The sequence below is a fragment of the Mus caroli genome, chromosome 11, assembly GCF_900094665.2.
Source record: "Mus caroli chromosome 11, CAROLI_EIJ_v1.1, whole genome shotgun sequence".
Classification (NCBI taxonomy): Eukaryota; Metazoa; Chordata; class Mammalia; order Rodentia; family Muridae; genus Mus; species Mus caroli.
Genome location: NC_034580.1, coordinates 1,511,101 through 1,528,262, shown reverse-complemented (window position 1 = coordinate 1,528,262; position 17,162 = coordinate 1,511,101). Strand labels below are relative to the sequence as shown.

The 17,162-nt window shown below is 51.1% G+C and overlaps 1 protein-coding gene across 1 annotated transcript in view; it reads right to left on the bottom strand.

Annotated features, from left to right (window-relative positions):
- Window positions 1-573: 573 nt before the first annotated feature.
- The window catches only part of Ascc2 (activating signal cointegrator 1 complex subunit 2), a 46,104-nt gene continuing 29,515 nt past the window's right edge, over window positions 574-17,162 (bottom strand). The window contains exons 13-20 of the mRNA XM_021176638.2: window positions 15,852-16,038; window positions 13,837-14,051; window positions 12,865-12,984; window positions 7,087-7,180; window positions 6,880-7,001; window positions 6,306-6,405; window positions 4,957-5,036; window positions 574-3,364 (exon numbers count right to left, since the gene is read on the bottom strand). Of these exons, the coding sequence (XP_021032297.1) occupies window positions 3,193-3,364; window positions 4,957-5,036; window positions 6,306-6,405; window positions 6,880-7,001; window positions 7,087-7,180; window positions 12,865-12,984; window positions 13,837-14,051; window positions 15,852-16,038 (1,090 nt within the window). The 3' untranslated portion in view covers window positions 574-3,192. The remainder of the gene's footprint in view (window positions 3,365-4,956; window positions 5,037-6,305; window positions 6,406-6,879; window positions 7,002-7,086; window positions 7,181-12,864; window positions 12,985-13,836; window positions 14,052-15,851; window positions 16,039-17,162) is intronic.

The following is a 17,162-nucleotide window of genomic DNA, read 5'->3' as shown; positions in this document are numbered from 1 at the left end:
GTTCAGAGTTTAGGAGTGTGCACTGCTCTTGCAGATGACCCAGGTCCATCTGCCAGCACCCATGTTGGTTAATTGCATTTAACTCCAGTCCAGGAGTTCCAACTTCCTCTGGTCTGCACAGTCACCCACACACATGTGGTATATATAATCAAACAGTTTTTTAAAAACACACACAACACACAAAGTGTTTTCAGTAGGCTGAACAGTAGACTAAACAAATCTCTTCGAAGTGGAAACAGAGCAGAGAAAGAGAGAGCGAGAAATCGAGAGAGAGGGAGAGAGAGCGAGTGAGCTAGCTGTGGGACAATATCCCATGTACTTGGGAGTTGTAGCAGCCTAGTGTCTAGGCACTCTGTGCTGTAAGCACTAGCCTGTGTCTTCTTTGATTGCAGTGAGAGGGAACAGTATGGCTTGAAGTGAAGAGTCAGGCTTTGGGAGACATCCCTGGGACTGATCCTGTGGTCCCTTGCTATGTGACCTTGGGCCTCTCTGCCTCAATCTTCTCACCTGATCCACAGTTGTAAGATTAAGCAAGAGAACGGACTCCAGGAAAACACACAGGAGACTCTGGCATCAATGAGACTCGGGAAACCTGTTTATTGCCAACAGCAGGGATCACAGTTCTGCCACCACCATTGTGCTTGCAGTTCCTTCCACATTGGTCAGTGTGCAAACGGAGCATTAACATTCTCACAAACAATGCCTTACACTACTATGTTCACCTATGTATGCTGCCTCTTAAGTTAGTTCTTCAGAAATATTTGGTTTTTATTTATTTATAGACAGGGTCTCGCATAGCTTGAGCTATCCCTGAACTGTCTCTACCTCCCAAGAAATAAGTGCGTGCCACCACCATGTCTACTTCTGATTTTATTTTTCTGCGCTGTCACGGAATCTGAGCTCCTGGTAGGGGAGTGACATGCAGGCTTGAGCCAACTGTTTCCTCCTCCAGCCTCAGCTGGGGCAGTTTAACAAGGACACCCACCCACTACTAAGACCCCATGGGCAGACTGCCAGCTCTGCTCCTCTCCACAGGCCCTCGGGTCTCTTATAATCCATCTCTGGGGCACAAAAGCTCTTGCGGCTGACCATTCATAGACACTGGAATAATGACATTTGGGTCTTGTATCCTTTTAGAGGTACAAGGTTTTAAAAGTTTCCTCAGGGCCAGGTGTGGTGGTGCACGCCTTTAATCCCAACAGAAGCAGGTAGATCTCTGTGAGTTCGAGGCCAGCCTAGTCCAGGACAGGACACAGAGAATCCCTGTCTCAATAAAAAAAAAAAAGTTTCTCCAGAAACATCTATGATGGTCAAATTCTCTGTAGGGCACAGAAAAGGCACTTGGAAAATACCCGCATTAGGACAGCATGGGGTGGAGGGAGGGTGGGTCTAGGGACCAAATGGTTTACCCACCCAACACTCTTGGGCTACTAATCTTTAGTAAGTTTGGAATCCCTTGGGGACTTCCTTTACATAGTTAGCGGACAAACCTAAGCCTGTGTAGATTACTCAAGTGTTCTCCTACTGAGCAACAGCCTCAGTATTCATCTTTAGGGACTTCACTACCAAGTAGTACCATTCATCTTATTGAGGCTGAAGGGCTGGGGTAACAGGCTGGTTTCAAAGGGTGTCCTGGAGAGCTAAAAGACACAAGCATTAGCTCGTCAGGGGGCATTGCGGTTGATTTGGCCCAAAGTGCTAGAAAACAGAAGAGATGGTGATGTCCTCTCAGCCAGACTGCTACCAGGAAACCTGGGTGTCCTCTAGGTGGCTGTAGGAAGAGATGGCCAAGAGCAGATGAGGGCTGCTCCAGGGAAGAGCAGCAGGCAAGGCAGATGACGACCAGGAGCTCCCAAGCCCATCAGCCTTGCATGACACAGCAGCTTGGTCTGAGTTTAGTCAGGGAGAAAAGAAATGACTGTGCTACTGAGCTGGGCCGCTGCTAAGCACTTTTAGGAGGAAACAGTTTCCCTGCTGTCTGTCAGGATGGCCAACTCTCCCAGATCTCAGCTAATTCAGCAGCCCCACGGGAGGACCCCACCCGGTACCTGCTCTGTATCCCAAATGCTCCCAGAGGCCAGCAAGGCGCAGGGGAACTGGCATTTCGGTTCACTTGTGCAGGCTGGCCTAATAAAACAATCCATCAAGTATCTGTCTGCCTGCTAGTCCTAACTACAAGCAAATCAATGTCCCTGGCATCTAAAAGATCTGTCGGTAAGACTCCAGGCCCTGCTGCCTCGGGATCAGCCCAGCAAAGACCCCACTGCAGATCTCCTGCACACTAGTTAAACCCAGGAGACCTGTTAGCTGATTCCCACTGCAGAGTGGGCCACATGGGGAAAGGGCTCTGGGAGCCAGCCTAGTCCTTCTTGCTTCAACAGGGCTTCGTTCTAGAGGTTTCCAATCTCTACATTGGGAGGGTGAAGGCTAACAGTACATTTATAACTATGACACTCTGAAACTGGCCAAGTGTCCTTGTGCCAGTTGTGACACAGGGGTTGACATAATCTACATGGGTCGAGAGCCTATACTGCCAGGGGTCAGACTGAGCTTCTAAGACCTGCTCTGCCACTTCCTTCCTGTGGTCTAGGGACACTCTCAGCCCTCACAGCCCACTCTCCTCATGTGTCCTGTAACAGGCAACAGTAGCTACCTCCTGAGGAGGCGGCACAGGAGGTAACCACAGAAGGGACCTTAGGCCTCACACTGGCCAGTTCCTTCCCCCAGCACAGAGGTCACACAGCAAGGAAGAACAGCACTAGGAGATACACCAAGGGGGCAAGCATGGAAGTCAACAGAGTATGGGGACCACTATGCCTTCTTGTCTTTCAGGTATTGGTGTTTCTGAGAGGAAGAGGGGAAAAGGCCGGAGCATGTCACAGAGCATTGCCGGAGGGTCAGAAACTTTATTCATGGGCCTTTCGTTGCTTCTGAATACACAGGTCTCCTGCCATCCAGGACTTCCAGAGGTGGTGCCTCGCTGCACAAGATGAAAGACACTTTGGTTCCGAATCCCCATCCTTTCCCGCCAGCACAGCTGGGAGACAGCCTGCTTGATGGCACTGGGTTCCTCCACCAAGGGATAAGGCACTGTGTGTTTGACAAGAAGGCGCTCACGGCTGGCTGGTAGGTCTTGAGGGTCATGAGGGCAGAGCTGCCTTGAAGGCGTCCCTCGTCCGGCAGCTTGTGGTCTCAGGATGGAATCATGCCTTTGCTTCTTTTTCGGTCAGCCATGGTTCTACGGCTGTGGTTGGCTCTGGCTGCCTTGTTGGCTTCTTTCTTCCTGCGTTCCTGGGTTGTTTCCCGGCTTTGCCCATGGCCCCGGGGGCCGCCTGTCACTGCCGTGGAGTTCTCAGGCCGGTACCTAAGGGAGTAACACCCACCCCATGATGAACAGAAATCTGCTGAAGAGGCTCTGACCGGACCCCCACAGCCCTCCCTGATGGCTTTCACTGAGGACACACCCTGGTCAGGTCTAGAGAGGAAGGAACCCAGCCCCAGGCCTGATTTTCTCCTGAGTCTGTCCTCCAGATGGGCCCACCACCATCTGTGGGTATGAACATCAGTGGCTGAATGGTAGATCCCTTCCCTCTGCCACACAGATACCTCCTCCCCACCCTGCCCAAACTAGGCAATGCTCATATTTTACACACCAGGTTCTAACTTGGTGGTCCCAATGGCCAAATGTGCTTACAGAACTCACAGAGGGTCTCTTCAGCCCATCAGTCTCTGGGGTCTACTTGATGTTAATGTCAGGGACTGGACGGAAGAAGTCAGAATAGCTTTGCTCTCTGACCAACAACCTGTGACTCCCTGTGGCCTTAAGAATGAAATCAAATATCTCTTGGGGAGGTCTCACCAATACCCAGAGCCTAGGTTGCATTTACCCATGGCCTATTTGGCCAGTGTCTCCATTAAGAAAAAGAGGGAGGGCTGGGTGTGGTGGCACACGCCTTTAATCCCAGTACTTGGGAGGCAGAGGCAGGAGGATTTCTGAGTTCAAGGCCAGCCTGGTCTACAGAGTGAGTTTCAGGACAGCCAGGGCTATACAGAAAAACCCGTCTCGAAAAAAAACAAAAACAAAAACAAAAGAAAGAAAGAAAGAAAGAAAGAAGCCGGGCGTGGTGGCGCACGCCTTTAATCCCAGCACTCGGGAGGCAGAGGCAGTCAGATTTCTGAGTTCGAGGCCAGTCTGGTCTACAAAGTGAGTTCCAGGACAGCCAGGGCTATACAGAAAAACCCTGTCTCAAAAAAACAAAAAACAAAAAAACAAAAAACAAAAAAAAAGAAAGAAAGAAAAAGAGGGAGCCTGAAAGCCATGTCAGGGGTCCCTGCTAAGACCCTCTCTGACAGACTTGTGCTTCCCGGGGCTTAGCTCAAGTGCCCAGTGTCCCTACCATGACTCCACGCCACCTAAGTGTGTTATCTGCCTGGGCTCTTTTTATTCTGTCCATGAGATAGCCTTGCACACACTCCAATGCTGATTGACAGACAGGCTTACACTGCCTGTCAAGTACTGATTATGAGTGGGGAACAGGAAGCTGAGCTGTCTGGGCTCAACCCTTTTCATTTAATTGTCTTTGAGACAGGCTCTCACTATGTGTGTGCCCTCTGAAGCAGAGGCACTCGAGCCTTTGCCAGGTGCACACTGGGATCACAGGTCTACACTGGGATCTTGGCTGTATTCCCGTGTGAAAGAGTTTTGCTACACTGCCCACATTGGTTTTGAAATCCTGGTTTCAAATGATTCTCTTGCTTTAGCCCAAGTAGCTGAGACTATAGACACACACTTCATCTTTAGGTAGCACTTAATGCTGTATGGCCTTTACTAAGTTACTTCCTAGAGCCAGATGTTAGCTAAGGAACAACCCAAAAATGGCCCCAGGGTTTCCCGCATGGCCAGCTGGGCTCTCCTGATGGGTCTCCTCCAGGTCAATGAGCCTCTCTGATGCTTACCCCTTCCTGGCGAGGAAGGCCATGCGCCTGGCTTCAGCCTTTTCCCTCAGCACTGCAGGATCCTGGATGAAATGGTCTGGCTGTGGAAGCAAGAGAAGAAACATTTGCCATCAGGACTTTATGAACTTTTCCAGTCCCTAGGCTGTGTGGGCCATGCTGGAAGGCCCCTGACACACCCACAAATGGCATGGGTTGCTACTGCAGCCAGGGTAGGCACTTGGGGTGCTGCCGGGGTGAAAGGACCACAGGAAGCACACCACAGGGAGTATGTGGTATTGGCTGAGAAGGCCAACAAGGAAGGAAGGACACAAAGGGCCAGAAAGTAAGGCCCTTGGAAGAATGCTTGTCCCAAGACTTGAGAGCTCAGCCTCACTCTGGTGCCAAGGCAGAGAGTGTGAGAGTCTACGGAGGTGGGCCTGTGCAGAGGACAGCTCGGACTTCAGGAAACGGCAGGCTCTGACAGATAGCATATCTTAAAAACAACAACAACAAAATCTAAAGGAGTAGAATTAGTGACATGGAAAGATGTTGACTTCATATCAAATGTGGATTTAAGGCCAGGCTGGGCACAGAGGAGGCACTATGTATGGCAGTAGAGGCTGAGAGCCTGTGGCAGGGTGTGTGCTTCTCAACACACATGCCAGCTCCCACCAGGCCCTCTACTCAGCCCTGTAAACACCTCACTTTGTCCCCTGTTGGGGCGGCTAAGGACTGCAGAGTGCCTGGCCACTGCCTCAGCTGGAGCAAGGTCATTTCATTTTTTTTTTTTTTTTTTTTTTTTTTTTTTTGGTTTTTTGAGACAGGGTTTCTCTGTGTAGCCCTGGCTGTCCTGGCACTCACTTTGTAGACCAGGCTGGCCTCGAACTCAGAAATCCGCCTGCCTCTGCCTCCCGAGTGCTGGGATTAAAGGCCTGCGCCATCATGCCTGGCTTTCATTTGTTTTCAAGTTAAGATTTCAGCAGAAGAAAAGGTTAGCTGCTAAAACTGATTTTTCTACAGGATCTAGCTGGTTCCAAAGTCTCAGGCCTCTAAGTCTTTTCAGATTTTTAAGATCTGCCATCTGGGCTCCTCAGTCAACAGTGGCCCTTCCCTTCCCTAGACTGTAACACCTAATGAACTCAGTTGCTCAGACTCAGTCTCTAATTTGTCCCCGGAGAGCCCCCTGGGCAGTGGAGGTGAGATCAAAGCCAGCAGCTCTCGGAATGGTCTGTACTTAAAAGGACCTCCCCAATCCAGCAGTTGTGCTAGGAAGCTCCAGGGACAGAGGCAGGGAGAGCCAGAGGGAGGCAGAGCCTCTGCTCTGCCCTTCAGACTGCACTTCTTTTATCTGCCACCTGCCTAGGCCATACCTTGGGGGCCGCCTCTTCCGCCTCATCTTCTTCATCCCACTCCTCCTGCTGCATTTCGCCAGGCATTTTAGTTCTCAGCACCTGAGGGATGGTGAAGGGCCTGAGGGTTGGGGGAGAGAGAGAGAGAGAGAGAGAGAGAGAGAGATATCAAAGACTAAGTCTACTTGGAGAGTGGCCTCAGGGAGAGGGCTGGGGAGGCCCTGCTCTGGAAGCCAGGGACCCCACAGGGCTTTTTAAGCAGGCTTCTCTTTAGTTCCCAGATTCTTTAAAGAAAGGTCCCATGGTCTGATGTGGAGAGTGCGGGAGGAGCTGAGCTTGAGCCCTAGGGATCTCCAGTGTTTTTGTTCATCAGGGAAGCCCTGCTTTCATCAGCAGTGGGGGAATCTCTACAAGATTCTGCTGAGAAAAATGTTCTGTACCTGGGAAAAAACATGCAAAATGACTTGCCAAGACCAAATAAACGCTTCCTGTGGGCTTCAGTGTGGGCGGAGTGGAAGGAGCGGGTCTGTGTGTGTGTGTGTGTGGGGGGGGGGGAAGCCTGGTGTGTGTGGCAGTGGGAGGCTTGGGCGCTCACCTGCGGCTGATGAGCTCATCCTCAGAGTCTGCGTCGTTGGCGCCCACCTGGTTGCCATCGTATGTGTCGTCATACTCGTCCTCATAGTCATCAGCCTGGTGTTCTCCCGGCTGCAGGGGAACCTACAACAGTACCCTCGGGGGTCAGAGAAGGGGGCAGACTGCTGATTTCCCACACCCAGAGAGAGGCCCAGGCTGGGCAGCCTACCTCCTCTACCACCACGCTGTACTTCTGGTAGCGCTGCCACTGTGCCACCACAGCCTGCTTGTCATTCACCAGGCTCCTCACGTTCTCCTCCTTCCTGGAGCCAAGAACAGTCGGGAAAGAGGGAGACAGCATCGGGTCAGGAAGGCTGCGGGGCGGGGGGTGGGGTAGGGCTAAAGGCCCAGAGAGAGGCTGGGTTCGCTTCTTTATATCTTAGGTCATGCTGAGGCTACATGCAGTTTTGTACTAAGCCCACCAGGAAAGGCCCAAGGTCTCTTGGGCAAGGCCACAGGGGGTCTGCCTTCCTCCTCTCACCCCCTCACTATGGCAGCTCCTGAATCTCTAGTCTACAGTGCCAGTTTCCAAGTAAGAGCACCGTGGGAGGACGAAAGTCTGCTGGTCCAACTGCCACTGTGAGTGAGGACAGATGGGTGCAGCCGAGGGGGAAGGGACACACTTGGCTCACACTGAACTGTACATCAGTGTCAGCAGGGGCTCGGGTCTCCACCGTGGCTTTGCAAACCTGTAGAAAAAACTTGGCTTGTCAGCCACGTACACAGGCCTGTGGAATGTGGGTTTTGGCCCTGTAGGGGAAAATCAATTAGAGATGCCAAGCAAGAGATTCAGCTTAGCAATGAGATCTAGTCTCTGGATCAAAAGGAGAGGGTCCAACAAAAAACCAAGACACAGATTCTGCACAGACCTTCTAATAACTGGCTCTGGGTGGGTGGCAGGAGTCTGTAGGGCTGTCTGGGAGCCTGGGACACGGTGGGACTGTAGCCTCAGTATGGTCAGTAAAGCTTTGCTGCCCCATGATAATATTTATTAAAGGCCTACTATATGCTAGGTAGCATTCTAAGACTGAGAAGGGAGGAGATTTAGAAATGGATCAGATATATATCTGTACTCATAGTGGAGTTGTGGGTGAAAGGCACAAAATATGCTGAATGGAGGTAGGTGTACTATGTGAAAGAGACAAAAGTGAGCCCTGACTGGTGCCCAGCATGGGTCTGGGAGCAGAAGTGAGGAAACTCTATGACAAGTGGGTATTTGATTGTACCAGGAGCCCCACAAGGGGACAGAAAGGATGCTGTATTTGATTTAGATCTGAGAAAAACCTTAGGTAAACAGGAATCTTAGCTGGCAATAGTGACTCATGCCTATAATCTTAGCATTATAGATGCTGAGGCAGGAGAACTGCCAAGAGTTAAAGGCCAACTTAGGCTACAGAGATCCCTATTTCAAATACAAAATCCAAAGTTGGGCATGGTGGCACATGCCTGTGATCGTAGAGAGGAAGAAGCAAGAGGATCAGGGGTTCAAGGTCATGCACAGCTACAGAGCTACACATCAGCTACAGACCAGCTTAGGCTAAACACCAACCAACCGACCAACCAACCAACCACTCCAGGAATCTTTTCCAGCCACCAGGATTGGGACTGTGGATCTGTGACAATGGCCTTGGCACTGCACCTGGCTCTCTTTGCCAGGTTGGGAAAGGGGTAAAAAATGAAAGGGCTCTAAGGTTATCCAGGTAGCTGGTGAGAACAGTCGTGCATCCTGAGAGACCAGATTCTGTGGTGGGCCAGGGACCAACTAAGAACCAGAGGTTTCCCCATCAACTTCTGATTTCTCTCACCCCAGTAGTCTCTAGTTATCTGGCTCTCTGCAGGGCCAGATGTGGAAGCCACCCTCTGTGGACGTGCCCTGCACCCTGGGAGACAACAGGCAGCAGGGCAGGGCCTGGGAGTCTGTCTAGGGCACTGCACTTGGCTTCTTGACGACATTCACAGCCAAGGAGAAGAGTGGTGCAGAGCAGCTGGGAGAGATGCGGTCATAAGCCAGGCCTTTACCCAGAGACTGCCTGTGGAGTCATGGCTTCCTACAAAGTAGCAGTAAGCACAGCTCTCCTGAAACTAGTCACCTTTCCTTTCCCCATCTACTCACCCCTGTTCTCTTAAGGCCCAGTGCAAACAGGTTCTTATGTCCTGCAGAGACAACACACGCCACACGCTTTCTAGGAGGAAGCAATAGCACTCAGAAAGGCGGAGGAGCCTGTCCACACAGCTTCTAAAGAAGGGTCAGGTCTCCTGACTTGACTCTACATTCACTAAGCTGTGTGACCACAGCCAGGCCTATAGCCTCATGAAATCTTAGTTCTATGCTTGTTGTGATGGTGCATGCCTGCTAGCACTAGCTGGGCTGGAGAGATGATTAAGAACATTGGCTGCTCTTGTGAAAAACCAGGGTTCAATTCCCACCACTCAAATGGCAGCTCACAACCATGTGTAATAAAAAAACAAAAAATGGGGGTAGAGGTAGGGTGAACTCAGCATTAAGGCAGCAGAGAGAGACAGGAGGATTTCTGTGAATTTCACGCCAGCCAGGGCTACACAGTGAGACCTTGTCTCAAACCAAAGACCCCCCTCCCCCAACGCAATCCTTTAGCCCCTGCTTTCAGCGCTCATCTCTGGGGGGACGGGTGAAGGGGCTGGGAATGAATGATTCATAGGAGCTGAGCACAGCGGCTAAGCACAGCTGGCATCTCAGTGCTTGGACACAGAGGAGGGAGAAACCAAGGTCAGGGTCAGCTTTAGCTACTGAGTGAGTTTAAAGCTACCTGGAGTTACACTGGACTCTGTCTCAGACAGAGAAAACAAAAACAAAGAAGACACAAAAGACAGACAGGGACCTGCATCTGCTGCACTCAACACACTGAATCCGTTTCTTGTGTTTCAGTTTTGCCTGCTAGTATACTCTGTGACTCTCCAAGAGGCAAAAACGTGACCATAGAACCTTTGTTGAGGGGGAACTCTTGTTATCATCCTGGTTTCTATAGAACAGTTCAAAGGAATTAGAGGGTCACACGTTGTATACACAGCTTCCTTCACTGGCTGTGATACACTGGTGGCAAGGTGCTGAGTGTTCAAGCCAAGTCCCCTCTAGTCTAGACAGTCTTCTAACAGACTTCCTCTTCTTTTTTTTTTTTTCGAGACAGGGTTTCTCTGTATAGCCCTGGCTGTCCTGGAGCTCACTTTGTAGACCAGGCTGGCCTCGAATTCAGAAATCCACCTGCCTCTGCCTCCCGAGTGCTGGGATTAAAGGCGTGCGCCACCACGCCCGGCCTCTTCTTTTTATTATTATTGTTGTTGTTATTATTGGCTTATTTTGAAACAAGACCTTACGATGTAGCCCAGGCTGGCCTCAAGCTCTAAAGTCTCCTGTGTGCTGGGACTACGAGTCAGGCCCAGTTGCTGAGACTCAGGCTTAGATGATCCACTTTTGCACTCCATCTCAGAGGGCCAAAGGCTGGCCCAGTCCTGTTGGTGACACAGGAGAAGACACAGAAGCTTCTGGGCAAGGTCTGCCAGTCTCCATTAGAGATCAGGGCTGGAGAGGTGGCCCACTGGGAAAGCACTAGCTTGGCATGTGCAAGGCCCTGGCTTTGATCCCTAGCATCTCCACAAAACAGACAAAAGATAAAAGAGACAAGAGTGTGCATTTGGACTCCCCCTTGGCATTATGGTTTCTAGTAGCCAGAGTCAAAGTAACTGAACCCCCCCACATCCCCCTAAGAGCCCCCAAGCTGGAGTCCCAGGACAGAGAAAAGATCCACCTTGTGCTTGCTACCAATTAAGAACCACGGGGTAACCAAGCCTCCCCTCTGTCCCTCTTAGCTCGGTGTGGGTGCAGCCCAGAGCCCACTTGTTACCAAAGCTGTCAAGCGTATTCAGCAGTCAGTGCATATGTACACAGGTGTGGCTTTGTGCTACTTCATTCTCCACCTGCTACCTGAATGCAGGGCCCTCACCCTTCTACCTTGCCCTGACCAAGACAGGTGTCCCTGGTGAACTTCAAGTGCACCTGCTTATTTGATGATCTGTCTTTCCCACGGTCTCTGCCCTTTGTTGGCAAAGCCAGGGTGCCCTGTTCACCTTGTTTTCCTGGTGCCTCACGCAGGATCTCGTGCTAGTAAAGCACTTAATAAATATTTGCTGAGTGGATAAATACTGAACACATGAACGAAGGTTGTGCCTCTTTATAATCCTTGCCCCTGGGCTGCCCAGCAGAGTGGGACTGGTAAACACCCATCATCCAGGCTCTGCTGGCAGCCAGAGTGCCAAAGAATTAGGACACAGCATTCAGGACACCTGGCTGCTTCAGCCCTTCTCATGACCCTGGCAGCTGAGAGCAACCCACTCGCAAGCGCTCAGAGGTGACCTACAATTGGGTGAGGATGAGCAGTGACTTAGGTGGATCTACAGATGAATGTTAAATGGAAAACCTGGGTTCAGAGAGGCTAAGTAATGTGAAGGAACAGACCAATCAGTCTCCCTGTGCCTTCTGCTGGACTTTCCACACAACAGCCACCAAGAGGGCTCTGCTGGGGGGTGGGGAGGATCCAGGGGTGTCACAATTTGAGTGACTAAGCAATGTGCCAGGGTTTCCTGTCCAGCAAGCCAGATGGCTTCAGAGTCGCCCTGGGTCTGCTGAGCCCTCAGCCACAAGCTTCAGGCAGCACAGCCCTAGGGCACAAGACTGACAGCTAACTTCCTCCCTTTCTGCACTGTCGCCTCTAACATTATGCTGGGGGACAGACAGCACAGGCTGCACTTGAGTAGAACTCTTGGTATCAGTTTCTTCCCAGGAAAAAGAGTTCCAAAGCCCAGTACTTGATTTATTCATTTTTGAGATAAGGTCTCCCTTAGATTGAGATGGAATTCACTATGCAGCCATGAAAGCTCTCCTTAGTGTTTGAACAGGAGTGACCGTGCCCAGCCTGGGCGACCTTTATAAAATGTAACACTAATGAGCTCATGGCATCTTTACCATGCTCACACTGACCCTGAAGCTACTGTCCCTGTTGTTCACTCAGCCTGGGAAGTTTCCCTCCTGGTGTGCAGAGCCACCTTGACACGTCTTTCAGCCCTCTGTCATTTTCTCAGAGGAGCCTTCCCTTCTAGGCTGACACCTCTAGCAGGAGCCCCAGAGGCTGCCCACTGTAATGCTTGTTTGGTGAGCTGAACAATGCAAGTGTCACATGGACGCAGGCAGTGTCTGCTTTGCTCTCTACTATAGCTACACTTCTAAATTAACCCAGGGCAAGCACCAGGCAAGTATTTGGTGATGTAATGAATAGGTCATGAATGGACTTTTCAATGCTGAGAGTGTAAGAAGGAGCTAAGTCACAAAGAAAGAAAGCCTTAAAACAGAATTTTTTCATCTTTGGAAAAAACTTACATGGCTTAATTTTCTTGTTTTGTCACAACCTGCAGCACTGTCCAGCTCTCCGCCCACAGAGTCGACAGGCCACATATCAAAGGATAAGAGGGACAAGGGACAGATTTGGCCCTCTGGCCTTTACCACAAGGAGATATCACTAAGAGTTGCCCCCACACAGCTGGACCTAGAGAACATTGTTAAGAACCTGCTCTTGTAGGCTGGCAGTAGTGTACAGGGACAGGCTTCAGGGGGACCCCTGCGGTGCTGAAGAGATGGCTCAGCAGTTAAGCACACTTGCTGCTCTTGCAGAGGACCCAGTTTTGGTTCCCAGCACCCACATGACAGCTCACAATTCCAGTCCTAGGCACTTTTCTGGGTGCATCTATGGGCACATCCATGTAGGGAAAGCATTCGTACAAATAAAATAGAAAGAAATTGGAAAAAAAAGAGTGGTGGCATTCTCCAGGAGGAAGACACACGGCTTGTCCTGTCAAGGGCCTTGCTTCCCCTACCTGCCTCCACAACTAGACTGCAGGGCCCATGTCCTGCCACACTTACCTCCTGCCCTTGTGCACTCGGCTCAGGTCCACCGAGTCCCTGCTGAACACATCAAACTCATCGTTCTGGAAGATGTTGTGACGAGATGACAACAGGGGTGTAGGGTCCGGCTTCACTTGTCTGGGGGCCACAGCACAGAAATTAATTAAAAAAGCCCTGGTGGCTAACCCCTGCCTGTGTCCCAGTTCCCAGGTCCCACTGTCTTCCCATCGTACTGTTTGCTCCATTTTAAAAGTGCGCCTGGGCCATGAGTTACATCCTTCAGTTAAGACTCTCCTTAACCTGGCTCCCGTCAGGATCCCACAGCAGCCTCACCCTCATTCCCTGCGGACCATGGCCCTATGAGACAGGGAGTTATAGGTCATTCATTCTCTTATTCTTGGAGTGTAGTGGTACTTGCTTTTGGTACTAGGAATACAATGTACAACCTCACATAAGCTAAGCCCATGCTCTATTATACCCTCAGCACTGTCATCTGTAAAATGGAACACATACAGGCTGAGGAATGTGCCCAAAGGCACAAAGCTAACTTCACTCATTCATTTGGCAAACATCATTTGTTAATGGAAGAAACATCTACCTGTGTGCTTGCTGTCTCCTGAGGCTTTTGGGGTAGCAGTGGGCCCAAACCAAAAGGTTCAGTGCTGAGAAAGTGAATGGCTTGGCTGTCCTTACACAGAATTTGGGAATGTGCTAAGGATGGCACAGATCTAGAGCTGGGTTAGGGTTAGGGTTAGAGCTGGGGGTGTGACACTGTCCTTTGCCAAACTGCTAGTCCTAGCGAGTAAGGGACAGCAGCTGTGTGCTGAGAACCTGGGGCCCGGGTTTACTTTCTTTAAAGAGGGCATTAGCTCAAACTGCTGGAGAACTGATGTGAGAAAGATTCAGATCGAGCCCCCAGTCTCGGGAAGAGTGGAAGGCAGGGTAAGGGGATTCCTGCCTTGAGGACCTCTTCCCATCTGTCTCTCCCACCTTTCTAGGCCTCGGTCCAGCTGACTGAGCTCAGGGGCCAGCCGATCCTCCAGGATGTTGTTGATCACCTGCTCTGAGTCATAGCTGTAGTGCTCCAGGCAGGCCAGAATAAAGCCCTCGCCGAGGTCTGGCAGCAGGTCCTTCACTTGGGAGATGAGTGAGTCTAGTTCCACACCACTCACGGCAGGGCCCAGCGCAGCTGCTGCGCCCATGCACTGCAATGAGAGCCAGAGTGATGCAGGGAAGGACTAAGCTGGGCAAGGAAAAGGGTAGCAGTCTCCAAACAGCATCCCCCGCCTGGCCTCTCCCCAGTTGTGCGACTTTTGCCAAGTGGCTGAAATGGAGCCCTGCTCTCCTCTGTGGAGGAAGGGGCTCTGTGACTTCCTGGCTGGGTAGCTCTGCTTGTGTGTTCTGGGCACTGTATGTTCTCTTCCCGAATGGTTTCCTCTTTATGAAATGGACAAAGTGTTAGTAACTCATAGGGTTATTTCAAATGGTTCCATGACGAGATGCACATTCCTCACAGGGAAGAGTGCCTGGTATGCAGGAGGGCCTCCACAGTCAGTCATGTGCCAGTGATCAAGGTCCTTGCCCAACGCTACTAAGGTGACGGCCGACTTGGAAGGACAATAGCAATTACTAGTGAGGCTGTGTGGAGACGCTCCCATTCTTTTCAGTAAGGACACTTCATTTCATATACTGCCCGAATGTGGCTTCATTTTATAATGCTTTTTTGTTTTTGTTTTGTTTTGGTGTTTTCAAGACAGGGTTTCTCTGTGTAGCCCTGGCTATCCTGGATCTCACTCTGTAGACCAGGCTGGCCTCGAACTCAGAAATTCGCCTGCCTCTGCCTTCCAAGTGCTGGGATTAAAGGTGTGCGCCATCACTGCCTGGCTTATAATGCTTTTTAAGGAGATGGGAAAATAAAACAATAAAGGGCTAGAGATATAACTAGTCTCCAAACAGAATCCTGCTTGACCCAGGGTCTTGCACAGCATCAGCAAGACCCTGGGCTCAGTCCCAGCACTAGAAAAGTCACGATGGTCAGGATGGTGTTAAAGACCTCTGCTGAGAAGCCACCAAACAGGGAAGAAAGGATCTGGGCTCTAACAGGAAGAATGGTAGCATTTGCTAAGGAGGCACTAAGGACCAGCTAACTCACAAGTGTTCCATTTAGCATCCCCAGGAACCCCAATAGCCTTATGGAAGCAGGCATTGCCTATCTGAATGTCCAGAGGATCAACTCTGTACAAAGAAGAGGACTCTTTTTTTTTCCCCCCCCGAGACAGGGTTTCTCTGTGTAGCCTTGGCTGTCCTGGAACTCACTTTGTAGACCAGGCTGGCCTCAAACTCAGAAACTCGCCTGCCGCTGCCTCCCAAGTGCTGGGATTAAAGGTGTGCGCCACCACTGCCTGGCTAGAAGTACTCTTGAACACAACAGATATATGGCATGCAATTGGCAAGCAGATCAGTTTACCACTGAGCAGCCTGCCCTGAGACTGTGTGGTCTCCATGCTTGTACCACACAGGGAGCAGCCCTTCCATACAGGCTTGGCTGACCTTGGAAGAGCTGGGAGAGGACGCACTAGATGCAAGCCTTTCCACCATGTTCAGTGGAGCCCGTGATGACTAGGAGGTGGGCCAGGCATCGCTCTCAGCTGCCACCAAAGCAGCTCTCCCCTCCCCAGTGCATGGAGGAGCTGGAGGACCACAAACAAAAGCTTCACCTCTTCATTTTACACAAGGAGACAGGGCGGGGCATGGCACTACACGCTTCTAATCCCAGCGGATTGCGGTGAATTCAGGGCTAACCTGGACCAAGTAAGATACCTTGTTTCAAAAGGGCTGGGGTCTCTTTTGTACAGAGGTAGTACAAGAGCCCCAGGGCTGGAAGCTACCAGCCCCAAAGGACTCTCTTCCCTAGAGGCAGAACAACTAAGGAGCTTGGCTACCTGTCTACCAAGAGGTGGCTAGGAGGTCTAAGGAATCACGGGCAGGGTCTCCCAGAGACATACCTCCTCATCCTCTTCTAAGTTCTCCAGCTGGGATGGCATTTCACTGACTGGCTCTGCTGTCACTGTGACTTCATTATCAGAATCCTTGGCCCTTGATGGGTCTTTAATATCCTTGATTTTCTGTCTGTCCACCCCCTCCCAGGCACTTTCCACAGCCTGGAGGATGTAGGCAGTCCGGGTCTCATCCCTAAGAGGTAGTAGTAGTGTTAAGGGTTCTTGTGCTCAGGACCCACCTCCCCAGCTTTGGGGTAGTATCACTGCTCATTCCCTGTCCAGGATCTGACTATGTGGCTTTTCTCAGTGGTCTTCTGGTCTAACCAGTATGTGTCATGTGGAAATGCCAAAACAATGCAACGCAGGCCTCGAACCCTAGCACCTGCTGCCCAGCAGAGCAGCTCTGGGCAGAGAGGGCTAGACCTGTAGATGGTCCAACAGCTACTCCTCTGCTCTGATGCCTGTCTACAACATTGAAGCTATTTTAAAAGGGCCAAGGGCCGACAGGGGGTCTCTGAGGCAGGACTGGACCTGACCCAGCAACAGAAATGGTCCAAGGCCAGCTCTTCCCTAGCCTCCTTTCTCTCTGCCACTCTGGACACACTGGGCCAGAAATCTGAGGTGCCCCCACGCTCTGCTTTTCTTTCTTTTTTTTTTCCCCTGAGACAGGGTTTCTCTGTGTAGCCCTGGCTGTCCTGGAACTCACTCTGTAGACCAGGCTGGCCTCGAACTCAGAAATCCGCCCACCTCTGCCTCCCAAGTGCTGAGATTAAAGGTGTGAGCCACCACCCGGCCTTGTCTCTGCTTTTATTCCAAACCCACATGATCTATACAGGGACGCCTATAGAAACCATCTCAGCCTCTGGTGGTCCCAAGCCAGTCACTGTACTTCCAGAGCCCAATAGAGCCTTTTCAGAGTATAAACAGCTCATGTCACTCTGCCTCTCAGCCTCCCACGCTCCCCAGCACCTGTAGCATGTAGCCCAGACCTTTTCATACCTGTCACACAAGGGCCTTGAATGTTGGTCAATCCCAGGTCACTTGCCACATCCTCACCAGACATCCTTCCTCCCCCACTGCCACACATAGTGTCACATGACATTGAAGGACTCTTCAAAGAGCCAGTTCTCTTTGTCCTCCAACCCCTGAGAACACTCTTGTCCCCAACCTGACTCGGGCCAGGCCATTTTCTATCTGTCCTATCTTTGGCTTGGCTGTTTTCCTCTGACCCTACCCTGAGCTCTGCTATGTGACCTGCAGTCCAGGGTCTTCTCATGTGACATTTCCTAAGTGCCCATTTATCTGTCCTCATCTCCT